We start from the raw sequence: 19,375 nt of genomic DNA on the forward strand, positions 1-19,375 counted from the left end.
AACAAAAACAGTGTCTTAAGTAGTGGATGAAAAGTATTTGGCAAGAAGAAATTTTCGAATTTATAATTTATAATTTAATTTAAAAATTGATTAGGCAAAAGTTGACCTTTTAGGCCAAGGACTTGACATTAAAAATGGATCCCTCTATTTCCATTGAAAAGTAAACATAGCACTAAAACTCAACTTTGATTGCTCTCAAATTTCGTAAATGAGACTTATCACTTTCGCCTACTTAGGTAGGTAATTTGTCCAACGCAACGCACCACCGACATAAGAATTATATTCGTATATTATTATTTGAATCCAAATATTTAGATTTACAGAATATTCAAATTTAGTATATGATTCCTTTTAAACAGCAAATAAAATGCCCTTCATATTTGAATATTCCAATGCTTTAAATAAGTAAATCTTCTTTTTTATTTGGTATATTTGAAGTGAGGTAAAATCCACTCTACTCAAACCCTTCTTTTACAATCATTCTCTCTTTTGGGTTATATCTATATATAATAACTTTTAAATTCAACAATTATATCATATATCTTGATTAATCAAATTATTATATATTACTTTAATATATTTTGGTTATTTTTTAATCATTTTTTTTAATTTTGAGGTATACCTTTATAGGTTTTTTTTTTAAAAAAAAATAATGTATTTAATGGTCAATTTCTCTTCTTGCTATAATTCACCTCATCTCCATCAGTACAATTTACAATTGAATCCAAATAAAATTTAATCTCACTACTACATTTATCAAATCCCATTACTGTAATAATTAATATCTCACTATTACTGTGATTATCAATCTCATTGTCCATCCAAATATCCTTAAGCTCTACCACAAATTTCTGAATCTACCCCCTTCAATTTTTTTTAAAAAAAAAAGAATGAAAAAAGAAAATAAAGGTTTCTTCTCTACCACCTAAACATTATCTCTACATGAACCCCATGATGTAAATGTTGAAGAACAAGTTGGATCCATAGTACATTTGCCCAAATATCTTTATATTACTGTTATTTGTGAGAAAGATTATTAGGAAACAAATGTGGGCACCAGAATCTCCCTCTACGTGACTTAAGGGGGGCCACCTCACCCCTCCACCAAATGCCAATTCCCCAGTTTCTTCTTTTTCTCTCCCTTCAACACATGTTTCTGTCTTCACACTCCTCCAACGCAATGAACATCTCCTCTCCTTCATCTTCTTTGCTTCTACTCTTCTCTTTCTCTTCATTTCCTTAATTCTTCCCACGGATTTCAGCTCTTTCCCATTTTCTTTATACCATGAATAAGCTTGTTGTTGAAGTGGTGGATGCCTACGATTTAATGCCTAAAGATGACCAGGGTTCTTCAAGCCCCTTCGTGGAAGTTGAGTTTGATGGCCAACGTCAGAGGACTCAAACCAAGCACAAAGATCTTAACCCTTCTTGGCATGAAAGCCTTGTTTTTTATATAAACCAGCCCGGAGATCTTGAGTACAAGACCATTGATGTCACTGTTTATAATGATAGGGAAGGCAATCATGGTCACCATCGGAATTTTCTCGGCCGAGTCAAGATTTCGGGGGCTTCCGTCCCCTCGTCGGAATCCGGTTCCAGTGTGCAGCACTACCCGCTTGATAAACGTGGCCTTTTTTCGAATATCAAAGGCGAGATTGCACTGAAACTTTATCAAGTCCGTGATGAACTTCCTCGGGAGCAGGTACAACGTGCGGCTCCTGCTAGTGCGGTGGCTGAAAATGAAGAAACTGGACGTTTCCAAGAATCCCAGTTCCAGGAAACTCCATTTCAGGAGATCAACAACGTCAACAATTTTGCTGAAGAGATCAAGGTAGAAGAAAAGAAGAAGAAGAAGAATGAACCAGAAGTGAGGACTTTTCATTCTATAGGGAAAGTCCCAGAAGTGAGGACTTTTCACTCTGTAGGGACTGGAACTGGCGGTCCTCCACCAGCTCCGCCTCCAATGAAGGAAAAGCCCCCAGCGGTGGAGATTAGAGCAGATTTTGCTAAAGCAGCAGCACCAGCGGCTAGTGTGATGCATATGCAGATGCCAAGGCAGAACCCCGACTATCTGTTGGTGGAAACTAGGCCACCTGTGGCGGCACGTTTGCGATACAGGGGCGGTGACAAGACGTTGACTACTTACGACTTGGTGGAGCAGATGCATTACCTTTATGTAAATGTGGTTAAGGCAAAGGATCTTCCTGTAATGGATATGTCAGGAAGCCTTGACCCTTACGTGGAAGTGAAACTTGGGAACTACAAAGGGCAAACAAAACACTTGGAGAAGAACCAAAACCCTGTATGGCACCAAATCTTTGCATTCTCAAAGGAAAGGGTGCAATCAAACTTGCTTGAAGTTGTTGTGAAAGATAAGGATTTTGGGAAAGATGATTTTGTTGGGAAAATCGTGTTTGATGTCATGGAAATCCCACTTCGAGTTCCACCAGATAGTCCATTGGCTCCTCAATGGTACAGATTGGCAGATAAAAAAGGTGACAAGGTTAAAGGCGAAATAATGTTGGCCGTTTGGATGGGAACGCAAGCTGATGAGTCGTTCCCTGAGGCATGGCATTCCGATGCACACAACATTAGCCACTCCAACTTGGCTAATACGCGGTCCAAGGTTTATTTCTCCCCCAAGCTGTATTACCTTAGAGTTCATGTCATGGAAGCTCAAGATCTTGTCCCGCACGACAAAGGCCGCCTGCCGGATCCATATGTTAAGGTAGTACTTGGTAATCAGATTAGACCTACAAAGGTAATACAGCGCACCATTCATCCAGTTTGGGATGAGCAGCTTCTGTTTGTTGCCTCTGAGCCTTTTGAAGATTACATAATCATATCTGTTGACGATAGGATTGGACCTGGTAAAGATGAGATTTTAGGGAGGGCAATGATTCCAGTTAGAGAAGTGCCTCAAAGATTAGAAACTGGTAAGCCACCGGATCCCCGGTGGTTTAATCTACTAAAGCATTCAAAGGCAGAAGAGGAAGGTGAAAAGAAGAAAGAAAAATTCTCAAGCAAGATCTTGCTGCTGATTTTTCTGGAGGCCGGCTACCATGTTCTTGATGAATCTACACATTTTAGCAGTGATCTTCAGCCATCATCCAAGTTCCTCAGGAAGCAGAGCATAGGGATTCTCGAACTTGGGATTTTGAGTGCAAAGAATTTGCAGCCAATGAAGATGAAGGATGGTAAGTTGACTGATGCATATTGTGTCGCAAAGTATGGAAACAAATGGGTGAGGACTAGAACTCTTCTTGATACTCTGTATCCTCGATGGAACGAGCAGTATACTTGGGAAGTTCATGATCCCTGTACTGTAATCACCATTGGAGTGTTTGATAATTCCCACACCAATGGGAGCAAAGATGATGCAAGGGATCAAAGAATCGGGAAGGTGAGAGTTCGGCTATCGACTCTCGAGATTGATCGTGTTTATACTCATTATTATCCTTTGTTGGTTCTTACACCCGGCGGTTTGAAGAAGAATGGGGAACTTCAGTTGGCATTAAGGTTCACTTGCACTGCGTGGGTTAACATGGTGGCTCAATACGGTAGGCCATTGCTTCCCAAGATGCACTATGTCCAGCCTATACCTGTTATGAACATAGACTGGCTGCGCCACCAAGCAATGCAGATTGTGGCAGCAAGACTGCAGAGAGCAGAGCCACCACTTCGGCGGGAAGTGGTTGAGTACATGTTGGATGTGGATTACCATATGTGGAGTCTCAGAAGAAGCAAGGCGAATTTCAATCGCATAATGTCGCTTCTTTCGGGGGTAACTGCTATTTGCAAGTGGTTCAATGATATCTGCTACTGGAGAAACCCAATCACAACATGTCTGGCGCATATTTTGTTCTTGATACTTGTTTGCTACCCAGAAATAATATTGCCTACAATTTTCCTTTACCTGTTTGTGATTGGGATATGGAACTACCGTTTCAGACCAAGACATCCCCCACATATGGATGCTCGGCTTTCACAAGCGGATCGTACACACCCCGATGAGCTAGATGAAGAATTTGACTCATTCCCAACATCCAGACCATCAGATATTGTACGAATGAGGTATGATAGGCTGCGAAGTGTTGCTGGTAGGGTACAGACAGTGGTTGGAGATCTGGCAAGTCAAGGGGAAAGAGCTCAGGCAATACTAAGCTGGCGTGATCCAAGAGCAACAGCAATCTTCATCATCTTTTCCTTGATCTGGGCTGTGTTCATTTATGTTACTCCGTTCCAAGTGGTGGCTGTTCTGTTCGGTCTCTACTGGCTGCGTCATCCTCGCTTCAGGAGCAAGCTGCCATCGGTGCCTGTCAACTTCTTCAAGAGATTACCATCAAAGTCAGACATGCTAATTTGAGAAACTAAGGTTACTTCCATTATTATCATTCGTTTAATCAGTATGTGAATAAAGATGATTCGGTGAATAACTTTCAGCAGATCTTACCTGGAAATGGGGGAGAGAAGAGCAATCCACTACCCCATTACAAAGAATCTCACTTTTCCTGGTCCGAATATGCACATTCACAGCTTTCTTCAGATTTATCTATGAAACCCCACCATTCTTTTCAGCCGCTATTCAAGATTTTGCTTTAGTTATCATGTGTACTTCATGACTGAAAGCTTAATATCTCCACATGGGTGCTGTAAAGGAGTGAAAAAGGTAAAAAGGACTGTAGGCCAGTGCCTGCAAGTGTCAGAGCTAGTTTATATTTATAGGATGAAAATGTTTATATAATAAAAATAAGATGAACAATAGTTCTTCAAATCCCTCAATCTCATTGGCACTTGTGTTAAAAAGTACAAAAAAAGGGCATGTTTGACATTGGAAATCTTCCAAAACCAAAAGGAGAATTTCAGACAAAGGACTATTCATTTTGATAGTAAAGTCCTGAATTCTAGATGCATTATTACTGCAACAATCATAAAAAAGCTGACAAAGATTCCAACAAGAAGAGCCCTATCAACAAAACCCCAGCCGCCCGGGGCCCAATCCTGCTCATTCTCTAGCCCCAAGGCAATGTCATTCTCCAACTTTTTTTGCGCATGGTTCCTTCGCTTCCTTATAAACCAGTGAATAGGATTTTTGCTGGCTCGATTTTCCATTGGACTATCATTCTTGGAAACCGTGCATTTATCCAATTTAATCTGTCCCCCGCAGATGTCTGGTCCACAAGAGCAAGGTTCTGGCTCCTTTGAACATGCACAACACTCGTACTGGTTGGAGCAAGGAGAATGTTTCTCCTGATTAGAAACCTTATCTGGAGCCATTTTTACATTTACTTGGGGGAGAGACTCGAGCACTTCTCCAAACACTGACCATCTTCCCACAGATGTTATCTTCACGATAGCTGAAGTACCCAAAATAGTTTCAGGAGCAACTATGAGAACCTGCACATATCCCTTCGTATGGCCAACCTTGGGATAACGAAATGAATATGAGCTTAGATGTTAGCACACGTTAGATAAAGCCTTTTGATAAAGTGACAAGTTGTAGCTATATCCAATAAAAGGTTGAAGCATAAAGCTGTTTCTAACAACTGGCACCCACAAGCTAGATATCAGATGGCACTGAAAATTGCATTTAGATAAATTGTGAGCACATGAAATGCCAAGTACCAATTTGAAATATATTAAGAAAGTGAAACACAAATGCTTGACAACTCTTGCAGACTTTCAAAACTGAAGTAAAAAAGAAATTTCCCGCATAGCATTCTATCAAACCCAGAAGAAAAGGAAGAAAAATTGAATGCAGACCAAATTAATTAAACACTAAACGGGGGGTTGCAACTCGTAAGGGCAGCTCATTTCTAACAAAAATAGAAGAAATCAAGTTCACCAGAGAGCAAGACACCAGGACTATAAACACATTAATAAGCCATCGCAAAGCAACCCAACAGAAGGGTTTCAGTCCACATACATCAGAAAATAAATCTAGTTTGAGCTGAAATCTAGTTGATTAACAAGGGCCAAAACACAGGAGAAGGAAGCATACAGAAGTTGTGCAAAAGTTTATTTTACCAGTAGCAAATCTTCTTACCAAGTGAATTCCATCAGTTGCAATTTCAGTAATCCATATTCTTTCAACTTTGCCTTCCATTCCATTGTACGGTGTAAAAGCTTCAAAAACAGAAGTTAATTCACGGCTCCGATTCTTCACTATAGTACTTGGGACCTTTTTCATCCTTGCAGCAGGAGTTCCTAGTTTTAGAAAGATCATAAAAATAAACGTCTTAGCTTACTATAGCTAAGAGCTAATAAATGGACAATATTTACATTGACCAAGTAAGCTATCAAGCATGGTTTGTTTAACAGATGGAACTTTTGAATTATAAAGTCAAGTGATGTCTTAATATCTCAACTTTTTGGCGTTCATACATATGATAACAGCCGCAAATCTAGAATCTAATACCATTTCAAACATGGATTTATCAGAATCAAATACTACATAATCTTCTGAATGTATTAGCAAAATCTCATTAGCATAGCCAGATAAGGGCTAATAATTTGTTTAGCTCTAGACTACAAAAATTACCACTCTCTCCAATAAGTCAACTATCAATGTTAATTGGCTAATTAGGCAGCTGGAGCTTCATTTATTATCCTTATATCGGTTTGTACTACATAATTTTTATTCCTAGCATTTGGAATTTTGGATTATCTATCATCTACATCTCACAAAAGGCAAATGCTGGCAAAATGATGTACACAATGCTAAATCTAAAATTCTTGTTCCTTCAACTTTAGGGGCTTATACTGACTTTGCTCAGGGTGATTTCTAGATAACTTTTTATAAAATTAACCTTTATAGTTTTATATTTTGCACTTTCTTACTAAAGGCACGCTGCCTCCTCGATTTATGGTTTTTCTGTTGCAATGCTCATAGAACATAGATTGAAATAAAATGTACTGATGGTTGTGGTCCTGTGCAAAAGGAATGGTTAAACGTCTGAACTAAAACCAATTGGAAATAGGTGGAGGGGCCAAACTTTAATATAACACGGGAAACTTAATATTTAACAGATGGAGGACAGCACTACTTAATCCTCCCCTAATGTCTAGCTCAAAGGGCCTACAGATGAACAATCTCATCAGGGGTCATCAACCTCCCATGGGGTGAGGTAGGAAGAATAACATGACAAAATCAAGGATTTCATACCATGCTTTGCATCCCACCTAAAACCAATTGATAATAGGTCAAGGGGCCAACTTTAATATGAGACCAAAGGAAACATAATACTTGATATATGGGGGTAACACCACTTAACAAAAATCAAGAAAATCAAACAGCTGACACGGAGATTGGGAAACATTTTCAGAACTAAACAAGCCCTAAAAATCTGCATTTTACACCCTCCATCCTTGTAGCTGCTAGAAGGAATAAAAACCACTTAAGTAAAATTTTTCTAATTTTAAATTACTCATTAAGGATTTGTTTGTCTAAATTTTCTAGTAAACAAAAGAAGCTGCCTTTGACATTGAAACATAGGCTAATGATTGCTACAAGAATACAAGTGCTTATGCATAAGTAATTATGTATGAATATCAAGGAATTTATGAGCTCCAATGTAACATGACAGAATATGCCTTGCAAGTGACATCAGATTAATAATTGGTAAATGAAAGAAAGATTTCAAGTTTTTAGTAAAATAAAGTCAGAGGGAGAAAAAAGAAGTAGAAAATTATAGTAAAGAAACTGGAACAATAACCAACACCATACCAGGTCTAGGATAGAACTGTGATATATGAACTTGAGAGAACTTGTATTCTTTAATAAGGTTTACTGTTTGAGAAAAATCTTCATCAGTTTCACCTGAAATGACCCAAAAATTATTATAATTAAATAAAAAACCATTGAACTAAGTCCTTAAGCAGATTATTTAAGAGTAAATGTTCTGATAAGATACTCAAAATATTTGTAATGGGATAGAATTTCTCCATAGGCCTGATTCGAGAGGCTTTGTAGCCAATTTGGGCTTGGGTGTTGAAAAGCTTCCCTAAGCCCATAGGAATGGAGTAGATCAGTTCTTGGGCTAGCTGCCTGCCCGGGCCACAAGCTTCAACATCTTTCAGGTAAGATGTTAAAGCGCAAGCCAGAGCTCAAGCGTCTATTTTATTAAATACATAATTTAATTTAACTTTAGTTTAAATATATATTTAAATTTAACTATTAATATAATATGATTTTGTACTATTTTAACAATAAAACTTCAGGTACATGTGTTGGCCAAGAATAGCTCTACAAGGCTTGTGCCACATTGAAGTCTAGGCCATGGGCACCACTAGCTTGGAGTTCTCATAAAATAAATTATTTTATATTAACATAAAATCATTTTGATTTTTTGAAAATTGAAACCAATCAAATAACATTTGTTGTTCAATAAACTAATAGCTTATTTTGGCCTGGTTCTGAGCTTGTGCTAAAATCCTGGCTCAGCCAAACCCAAAGCAGGCCAGGGTTTCTGATGTGAGCAGTCATACAACCCCAGGGACAAGAGTGTAACCAGAAGAATTCCCATTAGTAGAAAACTGTAATTCTTTCCGAACTGAAGAGAGATGTTTTGAGCCGGCTTATGCTCAAAAACAATTATATATTTACCTTCCACCTTTATTCTAGGTATGGGCATATCAATAGTTGCAAAACTTTTTTCCTAGTTCTCTAGAAAAACAGGGATACCTAATTTTAATTTATTTAGGCTTTATTTTTCATTGCTTTTCAAAGTGCTTTCAGGGTGGAGCTATAAGCAATGCTAAATAGATAGCTTTTGAAAAGTACTTTTGAATCTAAACGCAAAAGCTGTAATTTTTAGCTTTTGCATTTGGAAAAAGCACTTTTGGAGTCAAATGACTATTTTAACCCTTATTTATAATCCAATAAATTTTACGTAATATTTATATTGGTTATAAAATTATTTCCTCAGTGAAATTTATTTCAAATATATAAATCTATATTTGAATTGAATTTGAAATGATTATATTTTAATATCTAAAAATAATTTATATATTCAAATTAAATTTTACAAATAATTAAATGTTAATTGCTTTAAAATATTTAAAATTTATATTCATATATTAAAATATTAATAATGAGTTTTAATAAATTATTTTTTATATTTTTTACTGAGATATAATAAAATTAACGAATTTAAACATTTTTTAAAAGCATATTTTTTTTACTTTATAACATTAGGTCTAAAATTGAGATTTTATTTCTTAAAAGCACTTTTTGACAACAACAACATTTAAATCTTAAATCAAAAATTTCAAAAGCACTTTTTAAAAGCAATACTAAACTAGCCCTCAATGTTCCATAAAACTAGAAAATGTTTTCACTCATTGATTAAAATCAGATCTAGCTGACCTGTTGAACCAGAAACCAGTAGACTATCCAAGTCAATATAATATATAGATCAATGAACCGGTTTAGTATATATTTTTTGTTCTTTTCTTTTCCTTGGTAATTAATTAGATTTAAACCTATAACCTCCCAAATACTATATTCAAGACCATATCATTAAGCCAAATACATAATTTTATTAATATTTACTGCATCTAATATTTATTTAGCATTAAAATAATTTTTAAATATTTAATTTTTTAAAAGTGAACAAAGTCCAACCAGTTGACTGAGGTAATAAACATATGATCTCCAATCCAATTTTTTTTAACCTTGGTTTCCATAAGCAGTTCTTTACCTTATTTGATCGAGATCATATTTAGAACTAAGCTAGATATATAAAATGGAAAATATTTTCCAAAAATAGAAGTGCCCTATGGTGCAAACTAAGAGAATTAAGCACCACAAAGGCCCCTACAAATGCTTTTCAATATATATAAATCAATGATGGCAGAGAAAAGAGACAACTACTAACCAGGAAATCCACATATTATATCAGTTGCAATCTGCATCCCCGGCACAAGTTCAGTCAAGGTATCTACCACAGTCCTAAACTCACTCACAGTATATTCCCGATTCATAGCCTAAAACAATAAAAATACTTAGTAAGACAATTATCATTTAGCATAAATTTAAGGACACTTATCTGCATTAATTACAATTTTTTATTTTCTGTTTTAGTTACTAAATAATTTGAAGCCATTAGCCAAGATAAAGAGACATTATATGACCAAATTTTGGACTTACAGTCAAAACAGCATCACTCCCAGATTGAACCGGAACGTGAAGAAAGGAATATACACAAGGATGACATAAAACTGCTGCTATCTCTTTCAGATGCTCCAAGATAAAAGGAGGATTGGTCATCCCAATTCGTAGCATTGTGCTTCCATCAGGAGGAAGTTCCGCAACAATGGCATTCAACAAAATTGGTAGGTTAACCCCAATGTCACGACCTACAAGATTGCATGACCTATAAGAACACTCTCCGTACATGTTCATATATATGTGTGTATGTATGCATGTATGTATGTATGTATGCAACTATTAATCTTTACAAATATATGCATGTATTCTTGTATTTGAAAACTTGAACAACATTTTCAACTATAGATGCTGCAGGAACAAAACTCTTAAATCTAAAGTTTCCTAGGCATCATGGGCAGACACAAAAACTAAAATACCATATGCTCCAGTATCTTCACTGCTCAACCATATCTCCCTGACCCCATCAGCTATAACGGTTTTGACACGCTCAACCTGCATTTTGGAGAGGTTAGTAAAGACACAACCAAAAATAAAGTGTAGTACTTCAGCTACATTACTTACAAGACTGTCAACAGTGTAGCTCCCTAAGTGACCACGAGCATGCTTTGTCTTGCAATAAGTGCAAGCACCTAAACAACCAACATTAATCGGAAGAATCTCAACAAACTTGTTCTTTCTGACCTGATATAAGATTAAACAAATTTGAGTTAAATTAATCTTTAAGAGTAAAAAGTTATCATCTGTATGCTATTTTGAAATTATCCACACTTTTAATTAAGGGAAAAGTCTGGAACTTTTAACAATGAATTTGGTACCAACATTCAAAAGCTAACTATCAGCCAGTAAACATCATTTCCAAGTGAACATTGTCAAAGCTAAAGAACACGTTGGTACTAAAAAAAATGCAGCTTATTTCAGTTGCTTCTTTCAATATCACCTATTCGATTCACCTCTCTTCCCTATTGCAATCTCTCCCACGCTAACTTTTTTGTTGTAATTGCATTTTTCTGATAAATAAATTTATAGATTTATTTGTTTCACCTATCTAGGTAGGAGATTTTAGACTCTAGTCAGTGCTTTAGAAATATGTCCAATACAACTAGGATAGTCATAAATCCATTTAAGTAATTGAAGTAGCAATAATTAACAGTTCAAACCTTAGGAAGGTCCAGCGATGGCAAAGTCTTGCGGTTCAAAAGCCGCACCTCATGGCCTTTCAGGGTCTCCTCTACAACTTCAACAACACGGTCAATTTGCTGGACTCCAACTATACTAACCCCTTCTAGCTCTTTCAGATCTCGGCTTCCTTGAGGAACACACCCAGCAACCACCAGTGGCTTTTTCGCACTTTTGCATTTTGTTATTAACGTGTTCATTGCTGACTGACTTGGGTTTTTCACTGTGCATCTGCAAAACAAACCAAAAAAAGATAAAATTATTAAAAAAATATAAGCATGGATACCAAAAATAGTGTTTGAAGGGAATATAGTGTGTCAAAGAAAGAGTGTTTATACAAATGCTAAAACAAAGAGAATACAGTGTTGTGGAAAAAGAGGTGAGACAGCTCTTAGAAGTTACCAAAATTTCTTTTTAAGACAAATGTGTAATTCTTATACGGTCATTCTGATGCCTCTGAGGATAATAGACATAATAACAGCAGCACATGCAACATATCTTAATGAAACCATTATTAATCAGCAATCATGTGCTGCAGAATGAATAAAATAATAAAAGGTAGAGGATGACAAGACAAATATTTATCCCTCAATACATAATAAAAGGTAAACGACTATCCTAGGAAATGAAAAAAGTTCAAAGGCTCGTCTGCAGGAAGCAGATGTCTCTCATTCTGTGATGCCTGCTGTTTATTTAGTGTCAGACTAATTCACGCATCTTATAATCATCACACTAATCAGAAGTTAATACACAACAAGATTTCATGTTTAACTCTTCAAGAAATGCAGCTTCTGCTATAATCTTGATATTCCAATAATTTATGATAATTAAAAAACCAATGTAGAAAGTTGAGCCAATAATGAAGTTGAACTTCATGGGCAGACATAAAAAGCAACAGTGGATTTATTATCCACAACCAATGGCAACCAGAATTCATCAATCTTTCCCTCCACCATGAATGACCCAAGCAAGCTGAAAAACTTTTCAAAAATTAAGATCTATGACAACCTCAGCAAATTTGGGATTATATGACCTTATTTAAAGCTACTGTTATTTGGGTATATTGATTTTTCACATAGTAAAGTAATACATCCATTCAAATCCTTATGAAACATATAATAGAGGAATATTACTGAGGTTGTGAGAACCCGATGTTTTGATGATTTCATAATTGTTAAAACCATGGTATAAATGTACTTATCTCCGGTACAAAAAGAACATTAAAGAGAACAAGGTAATGACAATCAAGAAAAGGATAATAACAAATTAAATTAATTCAATGGTGCAAGCCTTACGTATTTATTAGCCAAAGGTCTCCCTCCTCAGGATTGTCAGATATTGCATAGCCAAATGCTGAAAGCTGACCCGCCATATATTCACTGTCACTCTGACAAGATGTCAAAGTATCAGATAAACTAAAAGCAAAAATCAAATTGAATTCTAGACTTGGAAAGATGTATGAACATGAGTGAGATGGGCTGCACCTTTATTCTTTTTCACAACAACACGTTAAAACTCAATTACAAGATCAGGTTTGACATGTAATCAATACAACTAGTATCTTTAATATTAAAAGATTTTAAATTAGTATAGATAACACGATATATTACAAAAGCAATTTTTGGTTAGATATAAGGTTTTCTCATATTCAATGACTTTCAAGTGTTAACCTATGTTACCAGGACTAGGGAATGAGTGTCACACACGGGTATGCTTAGTTTTTCTTTAAGTTTTATCACATAATTGGAAGATCAACCTGATATTCGAATATAGGTTGACAAGTGTTGGACTCTAGAACAAGTATTGGATACAAGTATGTATATAGGTATGCTCTTTTATTTTTCTAAGTTTCTTCATATAATTGGAGGATCAACCTCCATACCACATTATTATAGAAAATAAAGTAATAAACTCAAATTCACAAGACATAAGAGCTCAAGGCAGGGTGCCTGCTATTTCAACTATTTAACATCCATGAATTTCAATCATATCTTATGGATAAGCATGTAAGACACAAACTCTTGGTGAATCTAAGTATTTGAGGGAACAAAAAGAAAGAGCTAAAAAGAAGTTAGCATTCAGATATTTACAACAAGACAAAAACGCAGTTCATTGAGTAAACCACAGTTTTTGGGTCTTCTTTTAAGCTCAAAACCACCCATTAAGCTATTTCCTAAAACATTACAAATTAAAAAAAAAAGGAAAACTTGCCTGGTTATGTGAGCATCCAAAAGTCTTGACATAAATAGTCTGCAACAAAGAAATTGAAAAAGAAAAAGAATGAATAACTATTTACAAATTGATAAATGATAAATATAATTATATTAGGAAGTAAGAAGGACCTGAGTGCCAGGGATTTTGGGAGGATCATTCATTTGAGAAACCTTGCTGGGTTTGGCTTTGTTCTTTTTCCTGGGATTAACTCCAACCGCATTCAAAGGTAACCTAAACCCAGGAGGAGCTCCGCCGCTGCCGACCAACAAATCTTCTATGTCTTCCATTTCCTTGGATCGTCCCTTTCGACTTCAGAGGCCGCTGCACTGCAAAGTGCAGGATAGAAAAAAAGCAAACCAGACCCTGTTCTGCCAAAAAGTGAGCTTTGGGTTCACTAATCGGGCTTTTGCTTCACTTTAATTCATTCCAAAACTATAATAAAGACAGAACTTGCTGGGCTTTTGTTTTCTGATGTGAACTAGAAGCTCAAAACAGCCCAAGTTTTCTGGTCCCTAATAAAGCATACCAGTAAAAAGAAACACTCCCGATTTTTAAATTGAGCAAATTCGTCCCTACAAAAAAAACTGGAGTAATTTAATACCTTTCAATTTTGAAAGTGAGAAATTGAGGAAAATTAATCACAGTATTAATGGCTTTCATAAATTTTGTATATTTTTTATTGGTATACTAACAAATTTAGCCTTCAATCTTTACATATTTTGTTAATTTGATTTTGATTCTAAAAAAATCAACAAATTTAGCCTCAACATTTACACATTTATAGAAATATTGTGGGCTAAATTTATTAAATCTTGACCAAATTGATAGAATGTGTAAATTATGAGAGCCAAATTTGTTATTATATTAGTCAAATTTATGTAAATTTGATGAAAAATATTAACAATGTGATTAATTATTCTTAATTGCTCAATTTTGAAATCGATAATGATTAAACTGCTCTGTTTTTTTAAAAAAAACAAATTTACTCAATATTAAAATTTAGAGAGACTGAAGAAGTGTGTTAACCCATATATACGATGAAGGTTTTGAAAAAATAAAGGGTTAATGCAAATTTTGACTGCAATTAGATTTATTTTGGTTTTTTAGTCTATTTTAGTACATGAATTTATTAATTAGGTTTTATTTTGGTCATTCAAATTAGAAAAGTGTAAAAGTCTATTTTAATTTATTTATCATTAGGTTTGTTATTTTTAAGTAATGTCATGATATAATCTCAAAATATTATATTATCAAACTTATACATATTTTTCCAATTTAATGGTTAAATTTAAATACTAAAATAGAAAAAAAAAGATACAAATACTAAAATGGAGGAAAAAATTATATTAACCAAAAAGATATAAGGTCTAGGGTGCAATGGATTTGAGTGATAGAGAGCGGGAGATATAATGTAGGGTAGGCAAGCCAAGTGGCCTTCGTATATAATAAGTGATGGCATCCTTTATCCAGTTCTCTTCAGCCTCAATTAAAAATAAATATTTTGTGGTGCTACTTTCTTTATTTGTTTACGAGTTAATAGGTTCAGCACTTCATTCCACTCTCATCTCACAATGGCAAATCTCTCAGCTTTACCTCATCTTCCTCAATACACTCCTGGGATGCTAATTAATGGAAATAAGCAGCTAATTAAATCCAGAGCTTTCCCTGTCTTTGCTGCAAAATCTGGTCCCTTAAACTCGGTAATTAAACTCTCTTTCTCCTCTTCTAATTGATAAGCTTATTTACTGAATATAAGATAATGTAATATATGATTTATTAGTATACATTAAAATCATTCACACTATATATACATATTTCAGATCTTGAAAAGATGCCAGAAATGTGGAGGCAAAGGAGCTATAGAGTGTCCTGGATGTAAGGTGTTGTACTTTCTTAAGACTCGAGAAAAAATGTCACAAGAAAATCAAGTATTCTTTTAGCTAATACATATCAATTTTATTGGGTTTACAGGGAACAGGAAAAAACAAAAAGAATGGCAACATCTTCGAGAGATGGAAGTGAGTTATATATATATATATATATGGTTTAAGAATAAATGTATATAGAGATAAATTTGATTCTTATAAAAGAAAATCAATTGTTTCAGATGCTTTGATTGCCAAGGATTTGGGCTGAAAAGTTGTCCTAATTGTGGGCAAGGAGGGCTGACACCTGAGCAAAGAGGAGAAAGATAGTTTGAGATTTTCATCCAACATATTGTATCTAATCATAATCTCAAACCTTTCCCACTCACTTTTCTTCTTATTTTTATTTTAATCTTCCTAAGTCTCCCACACTCATCATTAAATTATAGTCTTCAAAAGTATTTTTATGCCTGTTTGGAATTCAAGATTTAGATTCGGATTTTCAAATTTAAATAATTTTAAGATAAGTTTTGGATTTAAAATCCATTTTAAAACTTAAAATTTTCAAAATCTAAATATCATAAACTTTTCTTTCTTAAATCAAATTATATCAAATCGTTATTCAATTAAAATTTATATCAGGTTTCCATAGCTATGGGTTTTTCTGATTTGGCTTTTTCTTTGTTGATTTTTTAATATAATTCTTTTATTTTTTTATTTTAACCCTCAAAATTTAAGAATAGCAAAAAAATAAAAGAGGATAATATAATTTTTGGTCCCTAAACTTAACAAGTAGCTCCACATTAGTCTTTAAACTTTTTTTATCCCGTTTAACCTCTGAACTTGGAAATTGTTATTCATTTAAGCCCATTCTGATAATGACCGTGAAAAAAAGTGGGGATAATATAACTTTTGGCCCCTAAACTTACCAAGTAGGCTTATATTGACCTCTAAACTTGACAACTAGGTCTACTTTGGTACATGTACTTTTTTTGTTTCACACAAGCACTTGAACTTAACAATTAAGTCCATTTTCATCCTTGAATTTGAAAAATCTAAAAATTTGATAACGTGACTAAAATGTTAGTGACTAAATTGAAAATTTTCATAATTTAGAGACCAAAACAGAAACACACACTAATAATTGAATGACTAGTTCTATAGTTTACCCTAAAAGATAAAGAGATGAATAGATTATTATCTTGAATTTATTTTATGCAAAAAGGGTTTTTAAACAAATTAAATACGCAACATTACACTAGAATACACTTTAAAATTTTTAAACAAATTTTTTTTTAAGGTTGTGCTACATTTTCACCTAAAAAAAAATATTTTAGATGATGATGTGGTATAATCTCAGAGTGTCATATTCAATGTTTTAATAACTGAATTGATGGTTAAATAGGTTAGACCATCAATTCTCGATTCAACCGGTTCGACCGTCAGACCAATAATAATTAAATAAATAATTATAAAATTATAAAAAATCTAAAAAGTTAAAGTAAAATTGATTTCATATATATATACATATATATTACTTTATTTATAGATTTTTATAAAATTTTAATTATTTAATTATTGTTGGTCCAACGATTGAACCAATCGAATTGGTTGAATCGAGGATTGTTAGTTTAACCTGTTCAACCATCGATTCGGTTATTAAAACACTAAATATAACCCTTTGAGATTATATCATATCATTATCTAAATATGAGAGTTATCAATACCGTGACACTTCATTTCTAACGTGGCATTATAAAAATATAAATATTTAAAATGTCCAAATTAAAAAATAAAAAAGTGAAATTTTAAAAATTGTGATATTTTTTTTTAAATAAAAATCATTTGAAATTTTAATTACTTGTTTTATCCCCTTGAATCTATTCACAAAATCTGTTGTTTTATCTTTTAAAAAATACAAATGAAAAATTGCATTAATAACAGTTAACTTGATTTAAAATAAAAATCAAAACATTAAAAAGGAAATCTAGACATTAAAGCTACAACTTTGAAACCCATGAAAACAAAAATCTGCCGCAAATTGGAAATTTCTAAAGATCAATCTACGCTTTTCTTAAAAATTATAAGTGAAATTATCAATATTTCAGTTCAATATCTGCACTTCTTACTTTCCTTCACTCAGTTTTAGTTTTTCTCTCACAAATCTTTGTTCCATCTTCTTCGTTGGATCTAACAATCTACCGACAAGGAGAAAAGATTCTACACTGAATATGAGACTTAAGATTTAATTATATACGCTTGAGGATCAAATTGATAAAATTTGTAAATGTGGATGGTCAACCTTATTGAATTATTTAGAATTAGGATCAAATTGATAGAATGTATAAGTATTGAGGACTAAATGTGTTATATACCAATTAAAAAAATAGCCACATTATCACTTCCGTTAACCATTTAACGGGCAGTGGAAAAAACAAAAACGATATAAAATGCGAGTGACCAAAATAGAAATAATTTAAATATTAGTGACTAAATTGAAATTTTCACAATTAGGTGACCAAAACAGAAACATGCTAATAATTGAGTGACTAGTTCTATAGTTTACCTTAAAAAAATAAAGAGATAAAGAGATTATTATATTGCAACTTTTTTCTTTTTTTTTGCAACAAGCAACTTTCAACAAACCAAATACACGAACATTACACTAAAATACACAAAAAGCACGAGACAAAGAAAGTAAAAAACAAAATGAATACATGACATGGATACATAAACATGCCAAAATCTTTATAGCGGAATATTATTAATTTCTCAAATTTTAACAAATGTAAAATAATATAAGCACAAAAATAACATGAGAAAATGCACATATACACACAAAAAATACATTGATTTATAAATCTAGATCAATTAATCTCCTACTAAAAATATAATTTTTTTTATCAATATGCTAAAGCAATGAATTTAAAAAGTTACCTAAAGCAATGCAAGTTGTAAAAATACAAGTTTTATTTTATTTGAAATATTAGGATAACAAATATTTAGATATGATTACAAAAGACTTGAAAGTCTTTAAAACATTTACATGCGGTGCTCGTAGGCAAACACTGCACTTTATTTTAAAGATTATAAAACGATAAGTAGCAACTAGAATTCAACCTTAGTTTGAACTTACGTGGGAAATCACCCTCCACCGTTATCATACCCGGAGCCATAACCTGAACCACTTCCATAGCCTGATCCTTGGCCCGAACCACTGCCTCTACCTTCTCCACCTCCACTGCTACCACATCTGCCTCCTCCTTCACCGCTACCACTTCCACTTCCACTTCCATATCCAGACCCACTTCCGTATCCGGATCCAGACCCATATCCCGACCCTCCTGCACTGCCACCACCTCCATCACCGCCACTGCCACCACCTCATCCTCCACCGTTGCCACCACCAACTCCACTTCCGTATCCGGATCCAGACCCACTTTCATATCCAGATCCAGACCCTTCTCCACTGCCACCACCTCCGTCGCCACCACCTCCGCTACCACCGCCACCTCCTCCACCACTTCCTATGCCACCACCAGACCCATACCACAATCCCGATCCTGACCTATACCTATACCCAGACCCATACCCTGATCTAGATCCTGACCCATACCCAGACCCATACCCCGATCCGGATCCTGACCCATACCCTGATCCTTCACCCCCACCACCACCGCCTCCTTCACCCCCTCCCCCACTTCCACCTCCACCTCCACCTTCTCCAAGACCACCAGCTCCCGAACCATATTCGGAGCCACTCCGAGAACCATACCTTGAACCATATCCAGAACCTATGGCACCACCCCCTCCGCCACCTCCACCTCCACCACTTCCTCCTCCACCACCACTAAGTGACCTAGCAGCGAAAGCTAAATCCACAAGGAGCAAAACCAAGAATGTAGCACCAATAACCCTAGAACTTCCCATATTCAAACCGCAATTAAAG

The 19,375-nt window shown here is 34.6% G+C and overlaps 4 protein-coding genes across 7 annotated transcripts; 2 read left to right on the plus strand and 2 right to left on the minus strand.

The window, feature by feature from the left end:
- Nucleotides 1-696: 696 nt before the first annotated feature.
- LOC107957494 (FT-interacting protein 7) lies at nt 697-4,774 on the plus strand. Of its 2 annotated transcripts, XM_016893010.2 has the most exons (2): nt 697-3,850; nt 3,952-4,774. In XM_016893010.2, the coding sequence occupies exons 1-2, from the start codon at nt 1,286-1,288 to the stop codon at nt 4,012-4,014; spliced, it is 2,628 nt and encodes an 875-aa protein (XP_016748499.2). In that variant the 5' UTR covers nt 697-1,285; the 3' UTR covers nt 4,015-4,774. The 2 variants fall into 2 exon arrangements, with proteins under 2 accessions (XP_016748499.2, XP_016748497.2); XM_016893008.2 differs by having other exon boundaries at nt 1,286-4,774.
- On the minus strand, nt 4,766-13,969 carry LOC107957495 (threonylcarbamoyladenosine tRNA methylthiotransferase). 2 transcript variants are annotated; one of them, XM_016893012.2, is made up of 11 exons: nt 13,690-13,969; nt 13,559-13,597; nt 12,643-12,734; nt 11,377-11,578; nt 10,733-10,852; nt 10,588-10,663; nt 10,151-10,359; nt 9,879-9,987; nt 7,727-7,819; nt 6,047-6,207; nt 4,766-5,424 (listed from the first exon to the last, which is right to left on the minus strand). In XM_016893012.2, exons 1-11 carry the CDS (start codon nt 13,846-13,848, stop codon nt 4,879-4,881), a joined length of 1,806 nt encoding a protein of 601 aa, XP_016748501.2. In that variant the 5' UTR covers nt 13,849-13,969; the 3' UTR covers nt 4,766-4,878. The 2 variants fall into 2 exon arrangements, with proteins under 2 accessions (XP_016748501.2, XP_016748500.2); XM_016893011.2 differs by having other exon boundaries at nt 11,329-11,578.
- Nucleotides 13,970-14,943: 974 nt separating this feature from the next.
- Nucleotides 14,944-15,869, plus strand: LOC107961217 (protein PHOTOSYSTEM I ASSEMBLY 2, chloroplastic). Of its 2 annotated transcripts, none has more exons than XM_016897415.2 (4): nt 14,944-15,261; nt 15,382-15,441; nt 15,533-15,579; nt 15,669-15,869. In XM_016897415.2, exons 1-4 carry the CDS (start codon nt 15,133-15,135, stop codon nt 15,754-15,756), a joined length of 324 nt encoding a protein of 107 aa, XP_016752904.1. In that variant the 5' UTR covers nt 14,944-15,132; the 3' UTR covers nt 15,757-15,869. The 2 variants fall into 2 exon arrangements, with proteins under 2 accessions (XP_016752904.1, XP_016752905.1); XM_016897416.2 differs by having other exon boundaries at nt 15,030-15,261; nt 15,382-15,436.
- Nucleotides 15,870-18,810: 2,941 nt separating this feature from the next.
- Nucleotides 18,811-19,356, minus strand: LOC107960616 (glycine-rich cell wall structural protein 2). Its single transcript, XM_016896934.2, has one exon. The coding sequence runs from the start codon at nt 19,354-19,356 to the stop codon at nt 18,811-18,813; it is 546 nt and encodes a 181-aa protein (XP_016752423.2).
- Between the last annotated feature and the right edge of the window lie 19 nt (nt 19,357-19,375).

The sequence above is a fragment of the Gossypium hirsutum genome, chromosome A05 (assembly GCF_007990345.1).
Source record: "Gossypium hirsutum isolate 1008001.06 chromosome A05, Gossypium_hirsutum_v2.1, whole genome shotgun sequence".
In the NCBI taxonomy this organism is placed as follows: Eukaryota; Viridiplantae; Streptophyta; class Magnoliopsida; order Malvales; family Malvaceae; genus Gossypium; species Gossypium hirsutum.

Bases quoted from the DNA above. Each gene is read 5' to 3' on its own strand.
- LOC107961217 (XM_016897415.2), top strand. From the start codon at position 15,133: ATGGCAAATCTCTCAGCTTTACCTCATCTTCCTCAATACACTCCTGGG. The intron at 15,442-15,532 runs GTGTTGTACTTT...TTGGGTTTACAG, and splicing joins TAGAGTGTCCTGGATGTAAG to GGAACAGGAAAAAACAAAAA. The intron at 15,580-15,668 runs GTGAGTTATATA...CAATTGTTTCAG, and splicing joins AACATCTTCGAGAGATGGAA to ATGCTTTGATTGCCAAGGAT.
- LOC107957494 (XM_016893008.2), top strand. From the start codon at position 1,286: ATGAATAAGCTTGTTGTTGAAGTGGTGGATGCCTACGATTTAATGCCT.
- LOC107960616 (XM_016896934.2), bottom strand. From the start codon at position 19,356: ATGGGAAGTTCTAGGGTTATTGGTGCTACATTCTTGGTTTTGCTCCTT.
- LOC107957495 (XM_016893011.2), bottom strand. From the start codon at position 13,848: ATGGAAGACATAGAAGATTTGTTGGTCGGCAGCGGCGGAGCTCCTCCT. The intron at 9,988-10,150 runs GTAAGTCCAAAA...TTATTGTTTTAG, and splicing joins GGAGTGATGCTGTTTTGACT to GCTATGAATCGGGAATATAC. The intron at 7,820-9,878 runs GTTAGTAGTTGT...GGGTCATTTCAG, and splicing joins TATAATATGTGGATTTCCTG to GTGAAACTGATGAAGATTTT.